General features: G+C 40.8%; 1 protein-coding gene across 1 annotated transcript in view; it reads left to right on the forward strand.

Annotated features, from left to right (window-relative positions):
- NIPAL2 (NIPA like domain containing 2) overlaps nt 1–12,288 on the forward strand; it is a 44,632-nt gene that overhangs the window by 8,253 nt on the left and 24,091 nt on the right. Inside the window, exons 2-3 of the mRNA XM_072327252.1 lie at nt 7,407–7,475; nt 9,203–9,374. Coding sequence (XP_072183353.1) covers nt 7,407–7,475; nt 9,203–9,374 — 241 coding nt within the window. The remainder of the gene's footprint in view (nt 1–7,406; nt 7,476–9,202; nt 9,375–12,288) is intronic.

The following is a 12,288-nucleotide window of genomic DNA, read 5'->3' on the forward strand; positions in this document are numbered from 1 at the left end:
CTGCTCCTCACAGCTGGTATAGGAGATTTTTACTCTTGCTTTCCAGACTTCGTGTATTTGTAAGTGGAACTTGTGCTCCAACAAGGCTTGTACTAAGATACCAGAAGGGAACAAGCTAGGTGTGTTTTGTTCAGAGGCATGTCTGTGCATAGAGTCAGAGCAAGGCACTCCGTGCCTTCTATTGCAACCTAACATAACACTTAACAGCATGATTTATTCAGTTGTTCAGGTAGCTCCCTACTGAGTTTGCCAGTCTTTTTGAGTACGGGCAGAGCTACTCCATCTTCTAGAGCATGAACTGTCCCCATGAATCTTGTGTGTGCTCTGTGCTTTGAGCTTTCTCCTCCTCAGCTGTCCATTAGGTGTCCAGAGAGACACATGAAACAGGTGGAGATCTCACTATGAGACAGGCTATCATTTCTGGAAGTTAATATACCGGGTGTTTTAGTAGTCAGGATTGTACCTTGCCTTTTATTCCAGAAACAAGACAGGGCCGGACTGGAATACCTAGAAAGCCAGCTCAAGCACAGTGGCAAAAGAGTATCTCTCAGCCAGTTGTCCTTGTTAAGGGAGAAGCTGGTCAAACAGTGCTTGCATCCTTGTTTCTCCTGAGGGACTTGGAAGCTGACAAAGTTAAACAGTCCTTTTCTTGTTTTTCTGGGTATGTAATTTCTGTAGTTGCCATGGAGATGCTATGTGATGGTCCTTGAGAAAATCCTTCTATTAAGATGTTAGCAACTATGATTGAAATTTTTAGAGCCTCTATTGTGCACACACTGGAGAGGCTTTTATTTGCAATCTAACAGGTGATATTAAAACATGAAATGCTCTCTGATTATGCAGCACAGTGTCACAGTCTCTTCATCTGAGGAACAGTGTAAAAATCTATTCTGTGCCTTCCCCATTCTCTCATTTATTTCCTAATTCTGATATTTGATTCTTGAGTATTGGAAATTGAAATTTAGAAGATGAGAGGTTTTGCTGTAACTCCTCAAAAAGGAAAGAAATTACTGCTCATAGTGCTTGTAATATTATAGTGGATGGATAAATCTGTATACGTGTGTATATATGTAAGCATGTCAAAAGTTACTTTTTAATTATCTTTTACCATTAAAATTCATCACCTTGGTGTGGAATACATTATGGACATTAACTAATCGGACTGAGGAATATAATTAAGAATGCATGAACATGATCGAAGCATGGAGCTGAACAGAACTGCCCCATGTCTGTGGATGATCTATCCTCTCAAGCTCCCACACCCTTTGATACCTTTCCAAGATATATTTTTTTTCAGCCTTTACAATTTGTCTCTTTCCTGGAAAAAGAAAAGATGTTCTCTAAATTCAGAAGCTAATGGATGATAAAACCCAGTAAAGGCAAGAGAACAGCAATGTTTGTGAGATAGGAACTGTATCTACTGTGGTTTGGAATCCTGTGTAACGACTCGTGTAAAACATGTGAAGTGTCTTGTCTTCGTTCAGATTTACTCTGGCTTAGTTCCCTCTCTCTCCTCTCTTCTTCTGTTCCTAAAAAAGATGGAGTCAAATGCTTTCATTCTCTCCTTGTATGTCCTTTGTCTTTCATGTCACAATGAACAATCCACTTGTATTTTCATTATATGTTCCAATGCTGGTAATTACTCTTATGCTATTGTTTCAGGACTCCATCAGTACTTTACAAATTGCACTGTGAAAACCACTGAAAACAAGGAACTTATTTTCTTTATGCATCTGTAGAGCACTGAGTACAGCCAGGGCTCTATAAATAATAGTAGCTAAACGATAAGTTTCTCCTAATTCCACATGGTAACTCTTTCAAAGCTGTGTTTTTTATTAAGGATTCTGAATTTACCTTGATTCAGAGTTAATGCAGAAATGGAATTTTCGGAGGCATTTATCCTATTTTTATTACAGGATCCATCCTATTCTGGAGAAATTCTAAGTACTGGAATTCAGATGTGGCTTTTGAAGCCTTGTAATTCATTACATTTGTTAAGAACACCTTTAGATCACAAATAAATGCAGAAATAAAGAAAAATAGGAGGAGCAGTTTAACTGGTGTTGTAAAATTAGCAGAAAATATGAAAAAGTTTCCACAAATAATGCCCATATACCTTTTACTCAATACAAATTCAGTTAATCTTTCTAAGTATTCAGTTCAGGGGCCTGGAAACTTCAGTTTAATGTGCAATAGGAAAACATAAATGTAATGTGGGTAACTTGCGCTTCACTGTATAACTGAATCTCCAATGCAGATTGTACTCTGCTGGGGACAAAGTTATTAGAATTATTGCCAAAAATTTAGATTTCAACCTGGCTTTCATTTATAAGTCCCTTGCTTTACTTTAACAATAAAAAGAGACCTTGCATATAAAAGGCTCTTCTAAAATACTGCCAGTATGATGGGAAAAGGTGTTAGGGTAAAAAAGCATCAGGCTCTGCATGAGTGTTCACAGGGGGATCATATGCAGCAATATGTAATTCTGCTGCTCATTTATTTTGAGTAGCAATACGCTGCCACTGCAGTTGGCAAATGGATGCCTTCTGTTTGATTCTTCAGAGCCCTCTTCCCCATGTCTGGATTTGTGTGAGAGCTGGGACGTGGGATGCCATGTACTGGTGAGAGTGCCTCATAAAGTCATGATCCTTTGGTCACTTTCATGGCTGGCAAACAACACAGGGTCACCATTTTAAAGCACTCACTTTGCCTTGTGAATTTCAATCTGCCTTCAGAGTCCAACATTAGCAGGTGGCTTATAAAGAACATGATACTAACGGGGTATATTTTGGGAGGGTTGTTTCAAACCTGGAACAGTGCCTTTCTAGACTCACAAATAGTTATTTTAACACAAATGAGGCAGTGAGGAGTGGAGGCCTAGGAATGGGGATCAAAAGGCATTCCTTGAACCAGTTTTGCCAGCAAGGGAAACATACAGTCTGCTTCTTTTGATGCAGTCCACAATACAGTTGGCTTTCTGGGTTGTGAAGACACACTGCTGACTCATGGCCAGCTTGCCATCCACCAGTACTGCCAGGTCCTTTTTGGCAGGGCTTCCTTACATCTCCCAGCTTGTACTGATAGCAAGGGTTGCCACAATCCAGGTGCAAGGCCTTGCACTTAGATCTGTTGAACCTCATGAGGTTCACATGGGCCCACTGCTCAAGCCTGTCTAAGTCTTTCTGGACAGCATCCCATCTCTCAGGCATGTTGCCTGCACCACACAGTTTTGTGTAATCCAAAAAATAATGAGGGTGCACATGTTGGTGTCATTGAAGAAGATGTTAAAGAGCACTGGTCCCAGTACTGACTGCTAAGGGACAACACTCATCTCTGATCTTCATCCAGACATTGAACCTTTGATCTTTTGACCTATTGGAACATATAATGAAATTGCACCTTTTTGGGTACAATTGTGCAACTATTTGTTACCAATTGTGCCAAACACTGGTAAACCTACAGTCTCTGTCTATGGTGCATGTGCTGCAAAGCCAACAAGTGACTTAAACAGCTTGTTTCAAATCAAATTAAGGTAAAGGAAATAAAATGTCTGTATTTTTTTACTTTTTGGAAAAATTACAGGAAGGATGTTTCTGGGACAAGTGTAATGTATTTGGAAGCATTGGAAGAATGTGTCAACAGTTTGAAATCTGGGGTACAACAAAGTGGCTTGTAGGTTCAGACAGATGTTTTGGATATGAAGAGATTAGCATCTTATGCCAACAGCTTTGAGTATTTCAGTCTTTTTCCCATAGAACTTCTTAGTTGTGTAAAGTAGCACCATGGCTCTTGAGTTGTGTCTGCAACTGAATTCCCTCATGGAGATTTGTCTCAAGACTTTTGTGTGGGAAGCTCTGCATGGATGATATCACAACTGGATTTCACAACTGGAAACTCTGTGTTCAGAGAATGTCATGTTTATTACTTAGAATACTGGCTGCTACACCAGTCCTCTAGCCTCTAAAGGACATTGTGCGGACATAGCACAAATGATAAAGCCTTTCATATGTCAAGATGGGAACACAAGGATTCTAGTGGCCTTCAGGGCAATACAGCAACTGTCTCCGTTTGATAGGGTGATCTTTCTTCTGGTGCAAGTCATCATCTCATCATCTTTCATTCATGCTCCATTTTATTAGTCTGAGATATTGCATCTTATTTTTTCTCTCCTGCTTTGAGCACTGCTTTATGTGATAGCTCTTGTGCATTAGAAAAAGTCTGTTAGCTTACGATGCTCTTTGATTTGGGAAGTTTGCCATCTAATTTTCTCCTTTACTAAAGTTTTGTTCTGTGTTATTTTCTTTAACATTGGCATGTCTGAGTATGAACTCACATAAGAAAGTATTGCTGTGCTATAGCCGTTTGGTGTGACTGTACTTTCATCTTGTCTCCCTGAATGGACCCATGTGATATTTGACCTCCCTCTTGCACTGCACTCTGCTTTTAATTTTAGGTGTCTGTCCAGCCCTGGCATTGGAAGTACGATGCTATCACGCTATTAACCAGAGCTCATTAACACATGTCAGTTTAGAGCAGGCAGCGCAGTATATATGCCAACAGCAACATTCAGGTGAACCATGTGGTCATTATGATAAAATGACCTGAGCAGTGAGGGTAAATTTAGAGCTCAGACTGCCACTATAGATTTGCCATGATCCTGTGCAAGCACTGTTTTTCTCTGGCTCCTCAGCCCTGCCCATGGCCTAAGTCTCCACATCATCCCTAGGACTGTCAGACTCTGCCACAGGAAAGCCAGGCTCCAGCCTGCAATGGACCCTTGCCAAGCCAAGCCTATGGCCCTGCCCAGCCTCTATCTCCATCCCCAGGAAGCTGCTCTGTGCCCCTGGCTGCCTGTTCCTGTCTTGGGATGGGAAGACCTTACTCTTATGGTCTCCATGAGGAGTCACTGGCACTACTGGCCCTGGAGATGTCATACAGAATGCTGAGAGAAATTCTGGGAAGTATTGAAACTATGGTTGCATACATTGTCTCAGTGCTTCCCAGAAAATTAGAAGGCCAAACGTTTGAGCTGCTCCTGGGAATTTGTGGAAATTGAAAAATAAGCAATGACTTTTGGGAGGTAAGTCCAGTTCATAACTTGGGTGATCGTGGTGAGAAATCTGAAGCAGCCCACAAGGCTATTTGAAGAAAGCTCACTCTAATCTAAAGAAGCAAAGCTCTCGTGTACTTGACAAACCAGCCACTGAGGTACGAAAGCATTTAGTGCTGGAGGGGAGAACAGGGATGCTCAGCATGGGAAGACTTCCTACTGGAGTCCCTATTCACGTGTTACATAGAGCCATAAAAGGGGTACTTGATTCTGAGTTCCTGGAGGTAGATACTCAGATCATCATTGGAAGCAGTAAATGAGTGTAATTTTTCACTTTTTGTTTTTAATGACAAATTAAACAGAGTTTCATCCTCTGCCACCAGCTGCATGCAACTTTTATCTTAAGAGCAAAGGAATGGTTCTGAGAAATATTATAGGCCATGATAGTCATTCCATATGGTACCTTACACCTGAATTTTCAGCAACCCGGAATGGATATAAGACCACAGGTCTGCCCACTCATGCAGATTGAGTTTAGTGACTTCACTGTTTCCACCCATGTTTTTCACTGGCAGCGTAGCTCACCCTTTGCAGCCATGATCCGTATGCCATGTATGAAGACTGCTGGCTGCCCTCAGGAGTTAGGGCTCCTGCCTAAGGAATTTTACACTGAATGATGAACGTGCTTTTGGCAGCTTAAAAGCTGGATGGAGAACCCCCTTTGAGACCAGCACAGTTCCTCCCTGGAGTCTGGTTGTTTCCTGAGTCCTGCTCGGTGTTTGCAACCGTGGACTGGTATTAAGGAGCTGTAAGGGGCTGCTCAGAGATACAGCTGCGAGGGCTGTATTGGCTGTTGAACTGAAAAAAGCCACAGAGTCCATGTTCTGTGCTGCAATAGCAGGGATATATTACAATTAGTTACGTGAAGGCAACAAAATGATGAGGTAAATGAGCTGGCAGTTTCTGTTTTCTGTTCCCTGCTGTTGCCTTATTCTTAGACCCTTCATGATGAGGCTGACAAGGTCACCTCTCCACCCCCTCACAAAGGAATATGCTGTCTTTAGAAAGAACAAGTCTTTGGGAGCAAAGAAATAATTTTGATTTAACTGCTATTTTATTGATATTTCTGTTTGTTTGCTGGATGAAGAAAGGAATGCAATAATCCACATATGAACAGTTGAAGTTTGCATGAGATGTAGTGACACTGGCACCAAAGCTTTGGGGAGGAAAACTCACCCCCTGTGTTTCTATGAGGCCCTGGGTGCTGGCCATTTGGTAGCAGTTTCCCTGTGAGGAAAGAGAATGCAAGACTCCTCATGTTCCTGTAGTACTTATCTTGCAACCTGCTGAGCATCTTATCCTGTATGATTCTGTTGTCTGCTTTTCCTTCTGAGCCAAAGCTGCTGCAGAAGTACATGGGGCCGGAGATAGTTGGATTCAGATGTGCCTCTTAAAATTATCATTCTTTTCTAGACTTTTTGTGGTAACACTGTTTTTTCTTCATGCTTTTGGAGATGCTCATTCATTGTCCTTGTAAAAGTCCATTGATATTGCATTTGTCCTCTCTGCAAGCTAATGTGTCTTCTCATGATACCATACCAGTGGCCTTGGATGGGTGAATACACTTAGGACAGCATACAAAGGTTGCAACATTTCAAACATAGATGGGGAGCTCTGCTGTGTATCTGTGCACTGAACTTGCTGAAATGACGTCTTTGAATGGCTGTTTCCCAAAATAATGAGTCCTACTTGAATGTTTTCAATTTCTCAGCCTCACAGAAAGTTTGCAAAATCTTAATGAAAATTAGGCTGATTAGAAAAGGATTTAGTTAAATAACACGGTACATTGAAGAAGCTGTCAGCAGACCCATGATCCTGGCTGCCCTGTCCAATAGTGGATATGTTGAAACATAAAATCACTGTGTTCTAATATGAACAATGTGATTGCGTTGGTTTTACTTCTGGGTTATGTAATAAAACAAGTACTTAAAAAAAAAAGAAAGAATTTTTGTGTGCAGTGCTCATGTCAGACACATCCAGCTTTTTCTTTTGCAAGACTGAAGGATGTGTTCTTCTGAAGGGCTGTAAAACCACCTCTTGCACTGAGATGCCCTTCCATTTCCCAGTTGTTTACTATTTAAGCCCTAGGCACCACGCACAAACCCACTGTGTAATTACAGCCCACTGTATAGAGATATTTTTTATCAGTTTCTTAGTGCAGCCTGAACTCAGTGACTGAAATGTGCAGTAATTTGTTTTTGATGCTGTTATGATGTACTATCAGAAAACCACTGTTATATTGTTCTTCTTCACCTAATAAGTATGTTTTGTATTTCTCTGTTTGGTGATCCTGCAGACTGAGCTCTTGGGAGTTTTACTTGCTGCTGCCTCAAATTTTCTGATTAGCGTCTCTTTGAGTATACAGGTATGAAATTATTTCTCTTTATTCTGAGCTGTTTGTTTTTAGAAAGCAACTTATTTTAGGATTTGTTTTCATGGTGAAGTTCAAAATACAGATTTTGTTGCATTTAATAAACATTCCCTCTCCTTCTTTAATTCATGTCCCGCAGCAGTTTCTGGCTAGGTGGTATTCCTCAGTTGGTTATTTTCTGTGATTCCCATATGAGAACATAATCAAAATTCACAAGTCCTCCTGCATCTCCTTGTACTGTGCCATATGAATGTATCAGATTGTGACCTCCATCTAGTCCCACTGTATATCGTGGAAACCTGTCTCATTAGGGCCAAATCTAAACTGGAATTGACTGCATATTAGGACTGCTTAATGATATGATCAATGCAATTAAAAGTCTGCAGGCATAAAGATGTTTGGTTTTTATTTTTTAAAATAGAAATGCAGCATACAAAATAGTGTACATTACTGTGCACTGGTGGCCTGTGGCTTAGGGAATTTTGCCTTTCTTTATATTCCCTTTCTCCTTCCGGGGCTAAACTTCTCCCTAGGATTTTATCCCCTGAGCGTATCCCGAAGCATGAAGTTGCCATAGTGTTCTGCTTTTTCTCACCAAGGGGAACAACTGAGGCTATGGTATGTCACAGACATTACTGTTTGACCCATATTCTGTAGCAAAACCTGCAGAGTGAACTGAAAGCACGAGGAAAATGATTTACAACTTCTTAGTGACTCTCCAGTGACACTTCCAAAATCAGATATCAGATGGTGAAGTGAAATGCACACTTTACAATAATTTATACTATGATAGCTGTATCAGTTTGTTTCCATCTTTTTTGGACTCATTTCCCCGTGCGGAGGGGCTGGTGGGGTATCTGAGAAAGGAAATGATATTCTGCAGAACCAATGTAGTGAACATTGTGTTCTTCCCCATAATCACAACTTCCATGTGTTGAATGCCTGGGCTCTGTTTCAAAACTCCTGCATGGTCAAAGTCAAATTATCCTGTTATATACAGGTACTTTCTGTCCAGTCAGAGGGAGAACAGTGACATTGTGTAAGTGATACCTTCTCCATGTGCCAAGTACTGATGAGATACTATTTCAGTATGTATTTCTCCTGTTGATACTGTTAAAGCTGGTTTTCCTTTTGAAAATAATGCTTTTGCTGAGATCTTCTTCTAAGGTCAGGTAGGAGATTGTAGCCAAATCCTAAATTCTCCCTACTGAATTACGAGTCCTCCCTACAGCAGAAATGATTAAGTGCTGCCTTTTCCATCTTGGAATTGTATTCCTAGCTAGAATACTTATCAGGAGCAGAAAAACCAAGTTGTTCAGTCCTCTTTTCCCAGTCTGATGCCAAAGTTCTGATTCTGGCCCATCTCTTCCCCTTGGGTGTTGCTAAATTCACAGCACAACCTGCTCATCTGTGCTTTGAGACTAAAACAGAGGCTTGCAGGGATGGCTGAGAAGCACTAGCTAGATTTCACTTCATGCTTTTCAGGTTTGTTCAGAAGTCTAATTTTTCAGTCATTTCCACCATGGCTTAGGAAGTACACATCTGAGTTAACACAAAGCCATCTGTCTGCAATAGCAAGCTGAAAGGCGTGTTTAAAGAGAAAACATTGACGCACCTGGAATTCAAAGATGACAACCCCTTAATTACACCACTTTTGCTATACATAAGAACACAATGGAAGTCTTTCTTTTCATGCCTGTTGCTAATAATTAATTTTCCAGAAATGCGCTCATCTCCGACTGGCTCGCCAAGCAGAGCTGAAGCCCTTCTACAGGAGCAAGCTGTGGTGGTGTGGAGTTGCCCTGCTTGGCCTTGGAGAGCTGTGCAATTTCACAGCCTATGGATTTGCCCCCATTGCCCTTGTTGCTCCACTGGGATGTATATCTATCATAGGTGAGATGTTTGCCACGTTTTGCTTGGGTACCTGCCTTATTGAATGCTTACTTGTGACTGGAGGATAATACCAGGGGAACTGCAGCAGGAGCATGAGGGGAAAATGCTAATGCTCCGGTTTGAAAAGAAATGATTCATATAATTACGTGAGCTGACAATTTAACACAAACCCTCTACTTAACTCAGAGGCTCTTCTAATATTTTCCTTTTTTTAAATTATTTTTTGCTCTGGGGGCTCTTGTCCCTCTGTGCTGTGCTAATCCCTGCCATTTTGTCACCTGGTGCCATACCAATAGTGCTGGTAACACAAGCCATCAAGGCCAGGGGCTGATATCCTGCTGCCTGCAGAGTTATGGTCAGATCCTGAGTACCCACAATATGATTTCTGTGTTATCATCACACTAAGTAGTTCCTGTCTGCTCCTTGCCCATCTGCATGCTTCACGTTGGGTTGGGCAAATTCACCTGTCTGTACTCACCTGGTGCTGGCAGGTGCCCTCACACTTGGGTATACCTCGGGGTCTGAATGGTGCCAGTTTGTCCTGACTCATGTATCAGAGTCACTTCTGCAGAATAGTATGCTCTATAAATTGACAGCAAATTTTCCTTAGATCATTACTTTCTTTTTCTCAACGTGTTTTACAAACCCTTCTCTGACCAAAGAATACTTACTGCAGCAGGGACTAGAAATTTCCTGGAATTCTTATCTTAGTTATAGACATATCATAGAATATCCCAAGTTGGGAGAGATCCACAAGGATCATCAAGTCCAACTCCTGGCTTCGCTCAAGACCACCCAAAAATCAGATGTGCAGATTGAACTTCAGCAGAATTATCTGTATCGTTAGGATGCAATAATGCAATCTTTACTCTTCGTAGTTGTTTTTTGTTTTGGACTTTTTTTTTCTTGTAGTTAAGGTTTTTAGAGGCCTATCCCAGGTATGAGATCTCTTGCTTCTTTGATAACGAAACGTACATTTTAAAAGATGTGGTTCTGTTTGCTAATGCAAAGCAGAGTGCACAGGGCACTGTTGTACAGAGTGTGGGAAAACAGAGGTACAGAGTACAGCATATCCCTTAAATGTCTTGTTCACATCCACAGCTGAAACACCCAGGGCTGAGAGATAGCACAACAGTTCTGTGTACACTGAAGCTCATTTGCTTGCTATTGACAAGTGATAACATTTCATGGTCTTTGTCTAGCTACCAGTTTCATGCTTGGAAGCAATGATGCAGTGAGCAATTCTGCATGGGAAGGTAGACAAATGAATTATCTTCCCTGTGGACTGTCTGTCTGTAGTGGAAGGAGGCAGCCAAACATATGTGGGTGCAATTTAGCAAAGAAGTTGTGGGGGAAGGAAACTGCAGACAATTTACTGTAACCTTTAATGTTAAACTATTGCAGAATTTTGGAGAATGAGACATAAAACGACTGTAGTTCACCATTGTAGCAAAGATTTATCAAAGAAAGGAATGAGATATTACCTGAGATGAAAATGTAAATTAACAGAACAGATCCCAGCGTGATTTTGGTGGTTGCGGTTTTATCTTTAACAATTGCAGGCATTTCCAGATGTTTCTGAACATACAGGAACCTGATCTAATTTGTTGCCCATACTGAAGAAAATGCAAACATATACATCTAGGAAGAAGAAATGAAAAGCATTGGGAAGGGAAAAAATTTCTTTGGTTATTAAGGTGCTGCAAAGAAAAGGTCGTATTTAGGGTGATTTTTATCTGAACAGATTTCTTCCATAGCTTTGCAATATATGAAGAACTCTATCTGTTTCCTTCATTTTCCATTTCCCCTTACTTGTAACAAACGCCAAAAAACCATTTTCCTTACTGTTACATTTTGTCAAAACCTTTAGCCACTTTCTTTATTTTTTTAGTTTTTAACTGACCCCAAAATATTTATCCTGGAAGACTCCAGAAAGCACAGTAATACCTTATATTCCATTCCCATATATCAGCTGCCAGTATCCCTTTCTTAGCCCAAACAATAGAGATATCTGAAGTTGTATTTAGTCTAGCTATCATTCCCTTAAGGAAGGGAAAGTAAAAATGATGTGAACAGCCAATTGCAACAATAACTTCCCAATAACACTTCCTACCACTAGATACTTCTCTGTCTTCTGAAATCAGAATCAGAGAGAGAGCAAGCCTCTTTTTAATTTTAGAATAGTTCAGAGTTTAGGGCAATGGCAAACTGACCAAGAAGCACCACATCGGCTGCCAATGGCTGTGCAGAAGATAGGTCTTCCATTTTCAAAGGTCAAGAAATAATCGTCATGATGATGTGATCTCCTTTAGGTGAAGAATGTGGACTTTGTGTAGTCTAGTTGGCTGCTCTTTTGGGGCACGTTGTTAAATGTGCAACTTTTCACAACTTATTTTATTTTTTAAATGAAGAAATTAACAAACTCCAAATCCGTATTTGAACCTTAACTCTGCCCTTTTGGATCAGCACTTCTTTCTGAATGTAATGTCAGCACACCTTAGAAGGTAAGAGGTCTCTGTCACTGACATCAGGTGCTCAGTACCCATAGCTGTGCAGAGAAGAGCTGTGCTTCATGGTGTGCCCAGCTGTCCCTGTAGATCTCTGTGACTCGAGGTCCACATGGGATCTTTTCTTTGCTTGGAAATCAGGATGTGGGGAGAGGATAAGGCACACTGGAGTCTGCCCAGTCCAGATTTGGGCTATTCCCATAATGTATCTCAAAACTTCTGAAATAGAAAGCATCCTGGGTCTTAAAATAGATGGAGCCAGCAACTATTATGTCCCGCAATCACATTTAACCAAATCCAACTGAATTTTGCATTTAGTTCAGTATCAATTAAATAGCAAAAAGTTTGGGATGGGTGCTTCTGATGGATATTTTAGAAAGAATTCATCACCACAGACCATGAGTTGG

The sequence above is a fragment of the Excalfactoria chinensis genome, chromosome 2 (assembly GCF_039878825.1).
Source record: "Excalfactoria chinensis isolate bCotChi1 chromosome 2, bCotChi1.hap2, whole genome shotgun sequence".
In the NCBI taxonomy this organism is placed as follows: Eukaryota; Metazoa; Chordata; class Aves; order Galliformes; family Phasianidae; genus Excalfactoria; species Excalfactoria chinensis.